The 19,205-nt window shown below is 38.5% G+C and overlaps 1 protein-coding gene across 1 annotated transcript in view; it reads right to left on the bottom strand.

Annotated features, from left to right (window-relative positions):
- The window catches only part of KDM7A (lysine demethylase 7A), a 78,617-nt gene that overhangs the window by 18,697 nt on the left and 40,715 nt on the right, over positions 1 to 19,205 (bottom strand). Inside the window, exons 3-11 of the mRNA XM_032642864.1 lie at positions 18,695 to 18,812; positions 15,406 to 15,566; positions 13,212 to 13,353; positions 12,741 to 12,927; positions 11,371 to 11,533; positions 7,818 to 7,905; positions 6,418 to 6,524; positions 2,988 to 3,079; positions 628 to 717 (exon numbers count right to left, since the gene is read on the bottom strand). Of these exons, the coding sequence (XP_032498755.1) occupies positions 628 to 717; positions 2,988 to 3,079; positions 6,418 to 6,524; positions 7,818 to 7,905; positions 11,371 to 11,533; positions 12,741 to 12,927; positions 13,212 to 13,353; positions 15,406 to 15,566; positions 18,695 to 18,812 (1,148 nt within the window). The remainder of the gene's footprint in view (positions 1 to 627; positions 718 to 2,987; positions 3,080 to 6,417; positions 6,525 to 7,817; positions 7,906 to 11,370; positions 11,534 to 12,740; positions 12,928 to 13,211; positions 13,354 to 15,405; positions 15,567 to 18,694; positions 18,813 to 19,205) is intronic.

Raw genomic sequence — 19,205 nt, 5'->3', positions numbered from 1 at the left:
CAATTAGCCGCCATTCCTCCACTTAATTTCCTTTCAGTTCAAGCTGGATACTAACAGAACCACCTTCCTCAAGAATTCCTTTAACTAAAACCCCCTTTCTTTAATACCTAGAATAGCTCTAATTAATAAATTAAAACACCTAATCTAAGACTTCATGGGCTTTTATCAAAGGGCATTTACCTAAACGAGTTGCTGTAATATTTTCACTCAAGTGGATCTCCTTGCCCCACCTTACTTGTGTCATCCCTCTTTCCAATTCAGTTTCACCCAGCTCTTACTCATCTTACCTTTTCTCTTTCTTTCATTTCTTAACATGTATTCATCTCTGCATTGCAGAAATGAATGAGATCTGAAAGTTTTGTTTATGCTGTATTTTTTTTTGGAGTAACCTGAAGAACCTGAAGTAAGCCGGTAACTGCTTCCTTATTACTTCACTATGATACAATACTCCAGATTTCTCCGCAGGACTTTGGGAGCCTGAACACCTGAGACTCCTTCCAAGACACAGTGCATTCTATTTCTTCTAAGAGTGTCAGGGCTTTCCAATGTTTGTAGTGTGGTGGTAGATCCAAGTGCTTCTCAGAGCAGAGAGTAACCAGGCATTTAGATGATAGTTTCTACTCTTACCTCTATTGCTCGAATTACTTTAGAAAGTTCTTTAATAAGATGTCCAGGTCTAACATTGTCTGGAATTTCAAAGGCATGTTCAGATACAAGCTGTATTTGGATTAACAAAGATAAGACAACCAAAGTTACTTACATTTTAAGATGTAAAAACTAATTTACTAAATCAATTTTCAGGTTCTCTAGATATTACAGACAAGGTCAAATACCCACAAGTCAGGTCTCAGAGCTCATGTGGTTGGTTTCATATCTTCTAAGGAGATCCTTATTAACTCATAAAATCCTCTTACCTTGAGTTAAAAATGGACTTGTCTTACTGTAAATTTTGTTCTATATGGACTCTACACCTCAAAGCCTACTGTAATTCTAACTACTACTATAATTAGTAGAGAAACTAACTAAATTTAATTCATAATACGTAAGGATCTGTAAGGGGGAACTCAGGCACTAAAATAGTCCTAGTTTCTCATGAGAAATCTAATTTGCCAAGTTTTTTTCTTTTCACATTGAAAGCGAAATAGGGAAAAGATCCCATCCACAGGAAGGAGGAATTAATTACCATATCTACTGAACTGCAAACTGCTGTCATTATTTATTATGTCTATTTCCAAATATTAATCTGTATATCTAAGAAAGTTTTGACCTTTTAGGCACACTTAACGTACTAATTGTTACTTCTGCTTTACATCCTCTCCTTGGTTTGGCATAATTTGTTAAAACAAACTAATGACATCAAGATACAGTTGAGTACTTTACGGGTGTTGACTCATAAATCCTTTCAACAACACTCTGACAGCGATACTATTAGGACTCCCACTTTACAGTTGAGGGCCTCAAGCACAGGTTAGCGGTTTATCAGCAGCATTGCTAAGGCTTGAATCCAAGCCTCTGACTCCAGAGTTCACGCTCTAAGCCACTATGCTAAGCTACCTCTCATCTTAGAGCAAGGTGGACAGTTAACTGCAAACGTCATGCTTTTAAAAGTGCACCTCAAATGCAATGAATTAACGGTATGTATTATTTGATGAGTTTTACTGTGCATCAAAATCACCTACGACGTCTGTTAAAAACAGAGGTTCAGATCCTATCCCAGATCAATTAAGTCAGAATCTCTCGGGAAAGAAGCAGGGAGTTTATTTTTTAAAAACTCTAAAGGCAATTTTGATAAACAGACAAGTTTGAGAACAACTCGTCTACAGCCTTCAGAAGGAAAAGAATGACATGGTTTTTGCAACATACCCTTTATTTTGTTTTTATCTTTTTATATACTATATACTTTTGTAATCTGTTTATGCCTTTGTCATTTAGATGATGACATCTTTGACATTGGAAGACATGATTTTTATTTTCCTGAATGCTTCCACAGTGCCCTTACTCTTAATGGATATGCAGCAATGATAATAACGTGAAAGGGAGGATAAAATTATTGGGAGGGTAACCTATTAATTACTGTCTCCCAATATCTTTTAAGAGGGGCATTTTTATTTCAGGTGGACATTTGAGAAATTAGCATGGGAATGTATTTTCATCAGCTCAACTATTTATCATTTATTAAAACATTGTGTGTAAAGTTCCAGGAAGGAAATGAAGATTAGAAAGTCCCTGTTTTTCAAGAGCTTATAAACTTAGACAAGAGGACATGGACACATTACTTTATGGACATTACTTTTAAGCCCACTGGCACAAGAGATATGCTACGGACGCATAAGGAAAGGACATACTGCTTCCAAATGGAGACCTGGGATGACCTCTTAGAGGTGGTGGGATTCAAATGCAAACTAGACCACATTTTAGGGAAAAATGGAAATCTCCTGCTTGAACCTTGACCTCTCTTTTCCTTCGTTCTTACATAAGACTAGCAGAGGGATAACAGCATAGGCTTTGCAAACACAGAGACTGAGCTTTAATCCTAGCTCCACCAGTTGTCTTGGGCAAGTTCTTAAGCTCTGAACCTCAGCTTCCCCATATGTAAAATGGGGATACCAAGAGTACCCCAACCTCATATAGTTGTTTTGAAGAGTAAATGAGTTTATGGATATAAAAACTAAGCACAGTGGTTAGCACACTATGTGAGCTCAAAGTTATATATTATTATTCTATATCTACATGTTCATTTCTTAGTCAATATCCTAGATATACTCAAATTTACTTTCTTTTTGAGGTTAAAAGAAATACCAAGGTACTTCATTCTCATAAATATAAACATAAACCAGCACATTTGTATATATTGTCCAATAAAATGCAGGTTGTACTTAAAGCATGATTTCCATTCCTTCTACTACTCCAAAATAACATAAGGACTCTGTTTTCCTGAACTTGCCATGTAAAAATTAACAATTAATTCACCAAAGACAACTACTTACTTCTTTTTTCATCCATAATTTTAAAGCAGTATGCAGCGCTTTCACTCCCTGTACTAGGTAAGTCTGAGGCTGGAAACCATCTTCTCTCAGTTCTGTGGCAATGAAGTTGAGGGGGAAAGGAGTTAGTGCTCTGCGACAAAGGGATTAACTTTAGGTTTTGAGTAACCACCAAATAGCAAACAAGTTAATGGAGAAATAACAAACAATCAGTTGAAAAGGTGAGAAAGAAAAAGAAACAGTATTACATTAAATGTAGTTGTACTAAATGCTCCAGTTAAAAGAAAGCTCACACACATAAGGCTGAGTGAACGACAGGCCACAAGAGGATCAGCAGGAATCTACTCACAACAGGTCTAGGAATGGACACAATTAAACTAGTTTAGTGAGCGACACGGTGATAAAACTGAAGCAAAGGATTTCACAAAAGTCAGGATGGTGGTTCTCTCTAGAAGGGAAGGAGGAGGGTGCAATGGGAAAAATAACTGGGCCTCTCTAAGGTAGCAGCAAGGCTGTTTTTGTTTACTTTGGGTAGAGCTGACCTGAGTGACAGCTGTGCAATTCTTTCAACTGTACGAGAGAATATGTGTACGCAGTGTGTGACCTACACAACTGACTATGGGCATGACATACTACGTTATTGTAAAGGCAAATACACATACACACATACAAATGTCTCTTCTGGGTTTTAAAACCAAATTGATTATCTAAAACTCATGCAAAATATATTAGATGTGGTCTAAAATTCAGGTAAGGTGAAACAAAAGCAAAAGATCTCACTTCTGCTCAGTGTTTAATTTACTTACATGAACCCAAAATTGGTTCACTGTTTTATTATTACTAACACTAAACACAGTTAAGAGTTTCATATAATCCACACTTATTTAACCCATCATATAAACCTTATTAACAGCCTGAGCTGGAAGATAGCAGGCCATAGTAGAAAGTTAAAGGGTCAGGAATAAAAAAACAACATAATGCGGGGTAACAAGACCACCATTCCTGCTTCCAGGATGAATCCTAAGACAATGGCAAGTGGTATAGTGGTCATCTGGCTCTAGCCTTAGTGGGACTGGACTGACTCACTAATATTGCCAGGTAGCCTGTACTGATATAGATGACAAAATGGAAACATTTTAAAACCTCACCTACAAATATCCTTTTACAGTAATCGAGGTTTTTTTTAGGTTTTTAATGTATAGGTTCATGTTTTCAGTGAGACCTCAATATTTCTGAACTCTCAATGGTCTAAAACAAAGGTTAAATCGTTATTTTAAGACTGAACAATTTGCTGCTTGTGGCTGCAAGGGGAACAGCAAGAGTTTGTCTTTTAGATAAATTTTTAATTTGTTCTAAAAAGTCAGCTGATGAGCCCCTCTTAGACATTAAGGAAAAAGCATTACCCCGGGTGTGTATATATGTCAGTGTGTGTGTGTGTGTGTGTGTGTGTGTGTGTGTGTGTGTATGTACATGTATGTGTTAGTGAGAAGAGAAAGATGGAAAAAGTGCTCTGAATTTTCTGAATATTGAATTGCCAAGCTCTTACCTGGAGAGTTCAGTAATTGGGTTTTATTTCCAGAAAATAAGGACATTTGTAAGTGTTTTTATAAGTGTTCCTATTTTCCCAGGCTTCTACTTGAATAGGAGACTATGAAATTTACTGTCCAGTATTTTACTGAAAATCATATATTGCAACTCTGTGGATCTACTGTGACATCCCTGCAGCCAAGAAAAATACCCGAGAGCACTATTCCTCCCCATCCACGGGATCCCACCTCCATCCTGTACAGCTGCACCACTGTCAAGACACCTACCTCTACACAGTGCTACAAGGTGTGAGACGGGGTTCTACTGCTCTTTCCTTCCAAAGAAAGTGAGCTTTCCCCAGCCCCCCTTTTAAGGAAAGAAACCATAAATGATTTTTATCATTTAATTCCGTGCATGCCATCCTGGGAAATAAGTTATTGGTAGTTTTTTTTCCTTTTACCTTTTCTTCTTGTGTAACATTTAAATGGGGAAGACCCCCAAATGTTTAGACTAGACTTTATTGTTTAATCTGTTTATATCTCTTCTTCTGGGAGTTAATTATAATAGTAGTACTGGGACTTCCCCGGTGGTGCAGTGGGTAAGAATCCACCTGCCAGTGCAGGAGACACGGGTTCGAGCCCTAGTCCGGGAAGATCCCACATGCCGCGGAACAACTAAGCCCGTGTGCCACAACTACTGAGCCTGTGCTCTAGAGCCCACGAGCCACAACTACTGAGCCTACATGCCACAACTACTGAAGCCCCCGCGCCTAGAGCCCGTGCTCCACAACAAGAGAAGCCACCGCAATGAGAGCCCGCGCACTGCAACAAAGAGTAGCCCTCACTTGCCGCAACCAGAGAAAGCCCGCATGCAGCAACAAGACCCAACGCAGCCAATAAATAAATTAATTAAATAATTTTTAAAAATATAGTAGCACTACTGGCAAACTGACTAGGAAAGTTAGACAACACAAAAACCAGATGGACTGTATGTTCATGGGCATAAGTGCACAAAAAGCAAAAAATAGATAAAAGTGGAGGTTACAGTGAGTCTCCAACTTGACTGCTCAAGGATTATTAAACCAGTAATAAAACATCAAAATCTGAAATTCCACATAAAAGAGGTGGTACCTTTCAAGTTTAAAGGGATATATTTCCCACCTCCCTTGAAAAGAACCATTTTTCTTCAACTGTAGATGCATAGCCTGACACTAGCTGGTTTGTGCTAACAGGTGCCTTATACTGGCCACATAATGGTCATAATGGTAATGGCACAGACACCACCTGATTCACTCAGGACATGAAAATTATTCCCTCGATTTTTTAAAAGCAAATGTTTGGGAACAAATACTAGGTAACAGTCCCTTGGCTTCAACTGCATTTTTGTTAGTGAGGCACTTTTACGTGCCTGATCCTGTGTGCAGATGACTAGAGTCCCAGTGAAAGGAACGTTTTTCAATATTACCTATGTGGTTCTGATGCTGCTCTTCATATATCTCATTTTTATGCCTATGGACTAGAGATTTTCTAATTTGCTAAAAAGGTTCTGAACAGAGGAAAATCATGCATTTAAAAAACAAAATAGGGGGTTTCCCTGGTGGTGCGGTGGTTGAGAGTCCGCCTGCCGATGCGGGGGGCACGGGTTCGTGCTCCGGTCCGGGAAGATCCCACATGCCGCGGAGCGGCTGGGCCCGTGAGCCATGGCTGCTGAGCCTGCGCGTCCGGAGCCTGTGCTCCGCAACAGGGAGAGGCCCGCGTACCACCAAAAAAAAAAAAACGAAAAACAAAATAGGGACAATAGCCACACCACATTTTAAAAGGAACCTCTCTTTCTATGAGTGGCTTTTAGTGAATTTAGAAGTATCATGCATCATACGAAACAACAAAATGTACAGATTATTTATTACCTTTTAGGGTCTCCAGCAAGTTTTTGGCTACAAACCAACATATGGCTTCAAAGAAAGGGAATTTGAAAAGATCTGGTGTTTTTAGCCTTTTTTCCATCTCATAACACCTAAATAAATAAGAGTTGAAGAAATTTAATATTAATATTAGCATTTCAAAGTTAAATGGAGACAATCAACTTAACTAAAATAAGCAGCCCACGACGTATAAGACCAATGGAGTAGTGCACATCGCTCAACACCACCACACGTGGGTTAAGACTGAGCTGTGATCTTACTCAGGTCCACCCTTAACAGACTTGACAGGATACTGAAGAATTTACAGTGGGCTTCAAAAAGATCACCCCTTGGGATCTGTAGCCTAGTTTTAACAGAAGGACTTTTACAAGGGTTCCACTATAATAAATAGAACGATGTGTTTAGAAACCAGCTGCCCGTGTTGGACGGCACTGCAACACCCTCTCACGGCATTTTCTTTAGGCTCTACTAAGCATTCAAGCTCAGGACCACACTTGGCAAGGGTCAAGGTGAGATGACCTGTGAGAAACCACAGCTCGCCACAGGGTGAGTCTTCCGTGGGAGTCCTTGCAGCAGTCCACACAGCCAGGAGCCGTCTTTCCCCAGGGACAGCTCAGGTATAAAGAAACAAGATTCGTACTTGGCAAGTGTGGGAGCTGCCCTAGCTTAAAGCTTCATACCCCCCATAAGAGCCAGAATCTCTTGTAATAACTCCACAGATGCATGGCTTCCGGGGCTCCCCAGGGGCAGGCCAAGTTATAACAGTCACACTCAGGAAAGCCCAAAGACATGGCTTCCTACTAGGTATTCCTAGTTCTGCCAGTACTGATGCGGTTTATCGATCAGGAATCATTTTACCATAAGCAATGTTGCCTTGGAACATTCTTCTCTCATTAGGCTACCAGGGGAAGTTATTACCCAAAGGTCAAATTCTCATGCAGAAGGGGAAATAGCTGTTAATTCTTTACCACAGCAAAATTAAAGCAGGTGTTTTGACAACGATCCTAACTTAGGGTTGCTCTGCCCCAGCAGCATATGTCACACCTGAGTCTGACTGGTTTTAGTTCAATTCCCCCACTGTAAAAATAGCCAAAGGACAGCCTATCCATTTCCACAAAATTTTGAAATTTGGGGAGATATCTAATCTCAAATTGAATAAATTATTCTTTTTGTTTTAGATTAGAAAAGCATCAAGGTGTTCTCCTGTCAAAATCTTAACACAATACTTTTGTTAAAAGTTCCTAATAATTTCTCAGGGCCTATCTCCATGAGATCTCAATTAAGTATGTTACTGAATTTTTTTTTTTTTTTTTTTTTTTTTACTTTTAGAACTAAGTCCTATTTAAGAAAGGACAAAAGATCCTTTAAATACTGATGACACAAACCTGAGCTGCATGCCAATGTTAAGGTTGTGCAGAAAGTTCCCCCCAAAAGCCATACAGTCCTGAGAAGTGAGCACAGCATGAATCCACCCTGAAATGGTTAAAAGTATATAAATCAGTGATTTTTCAATATTCAAACCACACAAATGTGATATATACCTATTTTAAGAAACAAAATATCAAAATCAGTTTACCTCATACTTCAGTGCTAGAGAAGCTAATGTCTATTACCATCTAGAGGTTCAATGATTCAAATATGTATTAAATGCCTATTATATGCCAGCCTCTGTGCTGTGTTTAAGATAAATGGATTGACCGAATTAGACAAAATTACGGTGCAGGATAGGTGAAGGTTTTTGTGGTTGTTGCTGTTTCAGTTTTTTAGCTTAAAAACACAATCTACTTTACATTAAAGATTTTACTCTGAGACAAGTCAAATCTGGTTAGAGCGAGGCAAGCGCGTTTTCATTAAATGAACAACGGGACTGGCTGGGCGCTTTGCCTCCCTAGTGTCATCCTGAAACAAGTGTCCTTAGGGACCAAGCAGAGGAGGATCAATGGAACTCAACCTGGGACCTTCCTCTAAGAAAGAAAAAGTAGATCACCCACATTTCATTAGGCAGGGTTATGGTCCTATAAATATAAATGCTGGCAATCAAAATGATATTTTCCCACAAAGTCAAAATGTTTTCCCATAAAAATGTTTTCAAAGTGAGGCTCATTTCTGAGATGATGCTAAACTTTTGAAAGAAAGGTCCGTAGACTGAACATAAAGACTTCATATAAACATAAATCAATACACACACATACGTTTGCATGTAAAAGTTGACTGTTAAAATAGACAGACCCCATTTTCCTTATACTTTTCATATTCTGATCCCTCATTGTGCTGTAACACAATATCAAAACACTCCCCCCAAGACTGGCTTTCAAGTGGTGACCATGTGTGTGCTCAAAGGCACAAAGCCTTGAGCTTGACCCTGAAATCACAAATTTGAAGTCTCTGCTGGCTTCAAATTCTGTAGATCAGTGGTCCTCCACGGAGGCGGTACCACCTGTAGAGTGTGATCTAGACAGTTTGGTGGGCTTTTTTTGGTCACAGTGATCAGGAGGCACTACTGTCATTTTGCGAGCGGGAGCCAGGGATGCAACATGCAGGACAGTTCCACACAGTAAGAAAGTGTCCTCTATTAGTCAGGACTTTCAAATTTCTGCTGGGCATTCAGATAGGTGCAAAATCTGTTATTAACTGTCTGAGCCCAGAAACTATAACTCCATTCATATGAAACAAGGATCTTTTGCATGGTTTTGGCACAATTTTCCAGGAATACAACTAGGTAGCCTGTAAACTGAAGGAAGTGTATCAGTTGCCAACTACCTTGGGGGGAAAAAAAAAAAAATCACACTATCTACGGCAGCAGTTCTTCAAATGTGGTCCCCAGACCAGCAGCACCAGCCTCAGCCGGGAACTTGTTAGAAATGCAAATTCTCAGGCCCACCCCAGAGCTACTGAATCGGAACCGCTGGGGTTAAGGCCCAGCACTCTGCGTTTTAATAAGCCCTCCAAGTGATTCTGATGGTCAATGAAGTTTGCGAACCATTAATCCACACCAGAGCCACAGACTTTGAACTACCAATTACACACCTGTACTGGTTAGCTGGCCTGTGCGTCATCCTGACCTGTAAGGCTGCTGTGCCTGAGCGGGGACACTGCACAATGATGGGTTCTCATAAATCACTTTTAATTTCTTCTTTATATTCTAATTAGGTCATTACATCAATGGGGGGGGAATTACTGGTGCAGGAGGTTATATTAATGATAAATGTGAATTCAAGATTTTTGAAGTGGGCATAACAAAATATCTGTTATAAGAGGGAGCTTTGGGGGCCTTTAAGGGAGGGGCTTTAAGGGAGGAGCTTAGCCCATTCACAGTGAAAATATTGATACGTATCTAGATTTATAAATTCTGGTAGTTCTAGGCATTGATTCATTCATTTGCTCAACACCTACTTCTTCTTATATACTCCAGAGGCAAGGTAAGAAAGCAGGGCCTGTAACAGATCCTTGCAAACTGTGTAGCCATTAAGGTCACCCAAATCAGAAGAACACAATTCTCAAAACCACTGACCTGGAGAGTCCATACCCTGCATTTAGTCACGTCTCAAAATGACAGACCTGATACCTATACTTGAGGCTATAGCTAAGGCTGGTACTCAATCCCTTCCTAGGGTCCCTCAAAACAGACTCATTGCCTCCTAACTGCCCCAGGACAGCTGCCCAGATTCTTACAGCAGGCTTGGGCCTTTGACATCAATGTAGAGCTGGCCAGTTAAAATTAAAGGGAATTTCATCAAAAATTTATGCAAAGGACATTATCAAGAAAATGAAAAGACAACCCACAGAATGGGAGAAAATATTGCAAATCATATATCTGATAAGGGTCTAGTGTACAGAATATATAAAGAATGCTTACAGCTCAACAATAAAAAGACAACCCAACATAAAAATGGGTAAAGGATTTAAATAGACATTTCTCCAAAGGAGATATACAAATGGCCAATAAGAGAAATGCTCAGCATCATTACTCATTAAGGAAATGCAAATTAAAACCACAATGAGATAGAAGTACTTCACACCCACTAGAATGACAAAAATAAAAAAAGATAACTACAGTGTTGGTGAGGATGTAGAGAAATGGGAACACCTGTACATTGCTGGTGGGAATGTAAAATGGTGCAGCCACTAGGAAAACAGTTTGGCAGTTCCTCAAAAAGTTAAACATCATTAAACCATATGACCCAGCAATTCCACTACTAGGTATATATAACCAAGGGAAATGAAAACAAACCTGCACACAAAAACTTTCACACAAACGTTCAAAGCAGCACTATTCGTAAGAGCCAAAAAGTGGAAACAACCCAAATGTCCATCAACTGATGAAGGGATAAATGAAATGTGGTACATCCATGCAATGGAATATTATTTGGCCATAAAAGGCAAAGAAACACTGACAAGGGCTACAACATGGATGAGCCCAGTCAACATGATGCTATAACTAAAAGAAGCTAGATACAAAAGGCCACGTATGATATATGAAATGCCCCAAACAGGCAGATCTGCAGAGACTGAAAGCACACTAGTGGTTGCTAGGGGCTCAGAGGAGGGGAAATGTGGAGTGACTGCTAATTGGCATGGGGTTTCTTTTTGAAGTGATGAAATGTTCTGGAATTAGATAGGGGTAGGGTTGCACAGCCCTGTTAATCTACTAAAAACCATTGAATTGTACACTTTAAAAGGGTGAGGATTATGGTAGATGAATTTTTCTAAATAAAAATAAAAGTGAAGGCAAATGACATAAAACACAATGCCAAAACAAGTCCTGACTACAAGAGAAGCCCTCTAAGGCACAAAGAAGTGAAAAGTCCAAGATCAGAATCATCTCTCGGGCTATGCAAAACTACTTTCCAAACACATTAAAGTCAGAGATTTCAATCGAAAGCTGACTCCATGTGATGAGTATCCACTATGGGGAGCGGGATGGGATTAAAACCTTACCTGTAGGAACAAATAAGGTATGTCCCTGCTTTACCACACATTTGTAGCATTTATCCACCTTATCTCCAAAGAACACTTCACTCTGGGTCACAGATGAACTCCAAGATTCATAGAGTGCCAAATTGTCATCTGTTGGCTTTATCAAATAAAAAACCTTCTCGCCCTAGGAGGAAGTAATCACACTATTTTTGAAAAAGGAAATGCCATTCTAGGATGGCCTATATTGATGTAATTTCCCAATACAATGTTCTAAATTAAATTAGATAATTATCAGATTTTTTTAAGGCTCAAAAAGACATATTTCACATACCTGATCAATAGCTATTGCCCTTAATAAGCATCTCCAAAGGAGCTAAGGCTCCCGTCTCAAATACGACAAGGGGTCAATAAAGCAGGGATGGAGAAATAGTTACAAGCGAGGAGGGTAAAGAATCACAAACATCCTACTGATCTCATTTGCAAGGTAGAGAAGTAAATACGTGTTAATAGGCCCCAGGTTACAGAGACTCATCTCTGCAAACTTGGCCCTTTCTCCTAAGACATATAATAATACAATTATTTTTAAAGATCTGTGAATAAACTTTCTTTAATGAACTAACCCTTTGCTTTCTCACGGAGGAAAGGAAGAGGAGCTCAAGGGCACAGCATCAAACATAGTCCAGAGCATTGCTGATGCACAGGCATGTGATACTGACGAAGATCTGGCTCTAGATCAGCACTGCCCGAAAGAACCTTCTGTGGCGATGGAAATGCTCTATATCTGTGCTACCCAATATAGCAGTTATGAGCCCTATGTGGCTACTGAGCACCTGAAATGGGGTTAGTGCAAATGCGGAACTGAATTTTAAATTATATTTAATTAGTTAAATGTAGCTACATGTGCCGAGTGGCTACTGTACGGAATAGCACAGTTCTCAATAAAGCAAGGTGAATATAAGCTCCTGAGGAGAATTCGTATTGTTATGGGCATTCCTGACTTATCCAACTAGCTGTCTTTAGCCTCACCTTAAGGTCAGAAGCAATTATTACTATAATTTTGCTCCCTCTCAGGTATTAGATTCAGGGATTAACTGGTAACTGACTAGGGGGAAGAAGAAACAAAAAGAGACAAAAGGCTAAAAAAGATTAATTTATAAGATGGGGGCAAAAAAAGGGAATCTATATAAATTAAGAATTCATGGCTCCTCCATTACTTGGGATTAAAAAAAGAAAATCATAATGCTTCTGTAAGTATTTAAAATGACAGCTCCCACTGAAAAAGTACAAAACACTTCCCTCTTTACAAATGTCATTTATAGCAAATGAATACACCCGTGGAAAAATAAGACTGTACGTTTTTGTGATTAAGTGAACAAATACCCCAAGCTTACCCAGAGGACATGGTACCAAACTGAAGTCCCACCAAAGTCAATGTGGAAATCTGTGTAGCTGTCTTGAACTCCCATTAAGCAGTATTTCTGAACAAATGGCTTGGGAAAGACTGAATCATCAGGCCAATAATTTTCCACCCAGGAAAGTTTTCTGGCTATATCAGGAACCTCCACCAATTCAGACATCCTTTAAAAAAACAAACACACACATACACACACACCCACATCATGCAAATTAAAACTTCTTAAAATTTCATCTCCCATCTCAACCCAAACCAAGAAATTAACTGGAACTCACAGCTAACAGCAATACTTAAAGTTTGAGGGTACCAAAGCAAAATTTACAACATAGCTATATCACTGGACCACTTTAGAAGTCACAATGACGTTTTTTACTAAAAGAAATTCATCATTTAACTACATTTTAGCTAACACTCAGAAGGCTAAACCAAAACGTCCAGAACTACTCACTTTGTATCTGAAAATTCGAGGCTGATCACATTTAACACTTTTGGTCTGTTAGGATTCATGAAGTATTTAACATAATTGTGAAGTGTCATTTTGCTGTCTGCCTGCCTTGCCACATCAATGACATCTATCACTTTGTCACCACCTGCAGAGAAAAATTATAGTCTTATTATTGCGCTTAAGAATTTCATCAATAGACGCCCTACACAAAAATATTTTAAAGACTACATTTACTTGTATGATAATTAAGCCATCGGTAAAAACTATATAGCCTAGACAAAGATTCTTCCGATACTTTTTAAGTCCAACTGGAACTTTTGAACAAAGGGATGACTTTTGAAAGAAAGAATAAAGCAATTAAGACAGAGCTGCATAATTAACACTGAGTGTAAAAAGTTATATGTTTACAAAGCTTTCTACACACCAATGATTTCTTGTGCAGCTCACGACAAAAATGCATATTACATTGGTAGGTAACAACTGTGCCGCATTCCTCATGCATAAAATAAGGGGACTGACTTTTCCCTTTCACTTCTTTAACACCTAAGATTCTGAGTCCATCATTTTGGGAAACCAATCCGTCATTGGGGAATTAGTGAACAAATTAACCAGGACAAACAATTTCTGCTTGCCTGGTAGTGTCTTCTCTTCTAATATTCTGCTTCAAGAAAAAAATGAGTGGTTAGGAAGCAAAAACCAGTTCATATTAGGGCCTGTGAAATGAGTTCTGAATTGGGATTAATTTACAATTTTCCTATAAAACCAAGAGGTATTGCTTGCTCAACACTGCATCACCCTAAAAAGCATAATTAGTTTTACAATGTCCTGTAGGATAAGGTGAAATTCAAAATATGGCAATACTTAATCTGAAATAGGAAACAAGTGACATTTTCTTACTTTAATGTAACTTTATATAAGTTAAGAAAGTATTGCTAAATAGACTATTTTATACTTACGAGGCAAAACAACTCTGTTAACTGAAGCATTCTGCAGTACTAAAAAGTTAGCTGTCAAGTAGTGTGAACGTTTTTCCTACACTTATATTACACTAGCCATTTACTTTACAGTGCTATCTATGTAAACAGGTTTAGGTGAAACCTCAGCCTCATCCTCTAATTTATCAAATAATTCAAAACTAGCTGAATGTGAAGTCAGACAATTTAACTGGACTTCCTCAGTGAAACAATTATCAATGTCAACCAATGGATCAATAAAGGGACAAGTTCTCAGATACTTCATGCTCAGGAGATAACATACTCTAAAGAATAGACAGTTTGAGTCAAGATAGATTTGAGATCTAATCCTCAAATAATCTCTGTTTTGTTGACAAGGAATGAGGCCTACATAGAGTCAGCTTTATCTCTAAATACCCTGATGCGAATGAAAAAAGTGACTGAAAATGTCAACAATATTGCAACAGGTGAAGGGTCTTCCACCTTGTTTCTTATACCTTTCCGGGCCTCAATATAAAAAATTAGGTCCAGGCATCGTTAAATGGCAGTATCACCAAGTCATTAATATAAAAACAGGTTTGAAAGTGAGCTCCTCTTTTTCACAGCCTTTCTCTAGGCAGCAGGAGGTCACTAAAGCAGGATCCAGAGATCTTGTACCTGAATGCTGCTACAGAGGCCTAGAACCACCCCGATTTCCCAAAGCCTTCTTCCTCAGTCTGCAGCTACCCCTCCATAATAACTGTTCCTAAGCAAGTATCAGGAATTTTTTTTTTTTTTTTGCGTTATGCGGGCCTCTCACTGTTGTGGCCTCTCCCGTTGCGGAGCACAGGCTCCGGACGCGCAGGCTCAGCAGCCATGGCTCACGGGCCCAGCCGCTCCGCGGCATGTGGGATCTTCCCGGACCGGGGCGCAAACCCGTGTCCCCTGCATCGGCAGGCGGACTCTCAACCACTGCGCCACCAGGGAAGCCTGTATCAGTAAATTTGATGACAACAACAACAACAAAAGCAGTAGGATGAGGCGGAGTAAATAAAAATATGCAAAATGTTTTTTTCTGTCTTTCTGAATGTAAGTCTGCTGAGAAAAAAATAGTTTTCAACATAGGTAATACTGAATTTCACTTTTCCTGACCCAGAAACGGAACTAAAGTAACATCTCTTCATTCAACTTTTAGTATTTTTAGGATAATACCAATTTCACTTTTACCATGTTTTCCCAAGTAATTAAAGGAATCAAGTTCGTACCTACATAACGTTCCACGTCCATAACAGAAAAAGTAGGTGGAGGGAGCCTGAGTCCTAGATCATCTAATTTGGGGACCATAATAGGGACTTCAAATCCATGTTTCTCCAGGTATCTTTGTGTCAGCTGGCTGCCATGCATCTTTACAATGATTTCATCGGCACTAAGGAAAGCATAAGAGTAACGTGTCATCTCTGTTGATAAGTTCAGTTAAGAAAGATAATCTGGTAATGGGTTAATTCATATACTATATTATTAACTACATCCGTGGTTCTCAACCTATCATACCTAATTCTCCTTTTTATAACATGTTTTATAAAGCCCCTTTTAGTATTCTAAAGTAAAAGTCATAGATAATTACTTCAATCTACATATAATTGGAAAAATATATATGTATTATATAAAATGCCTTAACTATAACAAGAGAAAAAACAAATTAGTTTCCAGCAAAATACGTATTTCAATATGTAAATGTTCAGGTAAACAACACTAGAAAATATAACAGAATAATAGGATGCTTACAATCGATTGTAACGAGTGGTTGGATTTAAAAGTAACAAGATCAGAAGCCACTCAACACAAGCTGCATAGAAAACCAGAAGAGCAAAAGGGAGGGGGTACAGTAGAATAAAAGCTGGTTAGGATAAGTAAAAACAGACCAGATTTTATCTGGCTATAAAAGTCTACACAATATTTGTTAGGCATTGCAAAGCCTCACCGGACACAGAACAATTCACGTTGTCCTGCACACTGGGGGATGACTAGCGTCTGTGGTCCCTACTCTTTGAGACAATGTCCAAATGCCCCAGCTGAGAACTCCTGGTTTCAAAGATCTGCTATCACCAGTATTTAATAAATTTTAACATGCAGTCACCTTAAGCCACTAAAAAGGGTTGCTGAACCTCCAGCTGCCCTCTTTGATGATTAACACATTCTAGGCATTACACTTAAGTGTGGTTTGTCCCTTTTCACTATCCCCTATCTAACCACAAATCAAAGATCTCTTTAAATGGGGATATTCTAGATTTTATCTTCCAATTGCTCACAGAATGCAGCTGCTATACATTCAAAGTTAAGTGCAACACTTGCATCATAGGTTAAACACAACAGTTTCCATTTATACAGTCAGATCTTAACAGTCTTGATGTCATCTGTAGCCTAGGTGTCAAGGAGAAGACAGGAGAAACTGGGTCTCTGAATTACTGAGCTCAGATCTTCCCACCTTCTCAATAACAGAAGGTCATTTTAAGGCCTAAAAAAATCAAGACAGACTTTTCTTGGATAGTCTTGTAAGTGGAGGGCTCAGAGCTCCTTCACCTGACTCACTGAGTTCTGTACTGCCTTTTATTTTCCCCATAAGCATCCACAAGTGTTCCTTCTTCCCCAACCTCTGAGAATTTAACAATTCCTTAAACTCCAACCTAAGGGAGAATCTTAAATCACTTGTACTCCTCCACCTTAAATGTCTGGTGCTTTACCTCCCCCCATTGATCAAAAATATGTAGATACAAGTGCTTAAAAATACAGGCACATCATTACTTACAAGAGGAAAAAACTGGACACAAACTAAACATACACCATAGTGGGACGGTTAAGTAAATTACGGGATATATACACATACACACAACACACACACACACAATTGCATACTACACAGCAGTTAAGGAGTGAGGTAAATTTGTGTATACATACAGAAAGATATCTATTAAACATAACAGTAAAAAAAAGCAAGTTGTACAACATATGCATAATGTAACCCCATTTTATTTTTTAAAATTAGACGTATATATACATCCATACACCTATACACATAATTGTTTTAAAAGTTATCATTTATGTAAAAAAGGGTCTCAAAAGACTTTGTCTTAAAGTGGGGGGGTCGGGGTAGATAGTTGGAGTTCACTTTATTTTATACACTTCTATATTAATCACATTAAGTATGTATAATTTAGTTAATTATTGTCACCCTGCCACGGTTTTAAATGATGTGGAGGTTTATGGAGTTACATTAAATAAAACCAAAGACCTTTAACTAGTGGTGAGTACAGTGTGGACACTTGTGACTGCCTCTGGAACCTGCTCACATCTGTGTTTAATACTTCGGCCGAGAAGCCACGGGAATCACTGGGCCAGGACTTTCAACACTACACTTTTGGGTTACAAACCTATTTTTAAAAACGAAAGCTAAGGCTCCTCTCCCTGAAAAATTCACATTCACGTCAACATGTCAACTGTTTATACAATTTTAGGAAACTCACAAGCCTCTCTGAAGCCAGCCCATAGAGCCTGGCTGAAAACTCTGGCCCTGGGCTCCAAATCAATCAATGAAAATAAACAGACATTTCTCCAATGACTTTGAAACTCATAAAGGAGAATATCTGAGAATAAGGCCTTTAATATCACAAGAATCACGTGGCCATCACTGTGTTTCTTTTTTTTTTTTTCTCCCAGTACGTGAGGGAGCCAACAGTAGCTGCTTATCATTTATGTTTCTGTTTAAGGGAGGGGAACGGCCAGGTATCCTAAAGACTATGACAAAATAGGAAGGGTTTTATAGTTACATGATCTGAAATAATTCCATAATAGGCTGCAGGTGATATTGTGATTGAAATTTAAATTGTGCTTCCCCTTTTTAACAAGCCTGGATATGATCTCGTGTAAAAAGCCTATTAAGCATTATCACTTTAAATAGATGTCAGGCAGCGAGTAGGAAATGATCTAAATTAGCATGGTTAAATGCTGTATAATGCTTTTGACATTTGTTCTTTGAGCCACAGATAACTCAAATACTTTCCATTATCTTTAAAAAAAATAAAAAAGCCTAGTCCTGTTGCCACCAGAGGCTAAGCAATGGTTGTGGGGACTTCTGGCAGACGTAGGGTGGAGGCAGATAGGAAAATAACATAAGAAAAAAAGCAGAGTATGAAAACAGGTGTAAGAGAGGTGAAGGAGAAAGAGAAGCAGCAGCTGCACAACACAAGGAACGAAGCACGGGAATAAGTGCCTTAGGTCAGTGTCTTTCAAACTTTTTGGACTGAGACCTACAGTTAAATACATTTTTACCCAGTAATCCAGTACACATGCACATAACAAAGCTTCCATGAAACTGCTTATTTACTCCTATTACTTGCAATGTACCAATATTTTCTATTCTGTTTTATTTTCAAAAAGTAAAAAACTGATTAAGAATAATAATGGCTTGCAACCTGAAGTTTGAAAACGCTACTTTAGATAATGTCACCTTATTGGGTAACATTCTTAAATGTTCTTTGGTCATAACAGGTTTCCTACCTTGGGAAGACTCGAGAACGTAATTCCTTCACAAAAGTTCTAGTTCCAGCCTGCACTGGTTTGGAACCATCATCAATTTCTGTGTAGTCGTGCCTGTGCCAGTTCCTCCTCTTTTTCACTGGATTTTTAGAAGATTAAAAAAAAGAAAGCATTTTTGTAACTGGTGGTACTATGTACTTCCTGTAATCAATTATAGTCTATTTAATCAGAAACAACAATTGTCAAGTACAATAATACTCACATTTTTTAATACATTTCTAAGGCTGAAGAAGTAAAATTTAATGCTGCAATTATAGGCAATTAACTGTGGGTTTTAAAAATTCTTTTTATTTCAAAAATGATTTTAAAATTAAATCAACAAATTCAAATTAGCAGATTGAGCCTTTTATAATATCCACATTCACACATATAAAATCTCACAATTATTTAAAATCATGATTTTCACTAGAACATTAGGTCATAATACGATTTTTATGGATCATCCACATCATCCCCTCAGGACAGGGCCTTT

This window comes from Phocoena sinus, chromosome 9, assembly GCF_008692025.1.
Source record: "Phocoena sinus isolate mPhoSin1 chromosome 9, mPhoSin1.pri, whole genome shotgun sequence".
In the NCBI taxonomy this organism is placed as follows: domain Eukaryota; kingdom Metazoa; phylum Chordata; class Mammalia; order Artiodactyla; family Phocoenidae; genus Phocoena; species Phocoena sinus.
This window is presented reverse-complemented; position numbering and strand designations above follow the sequence as displayed.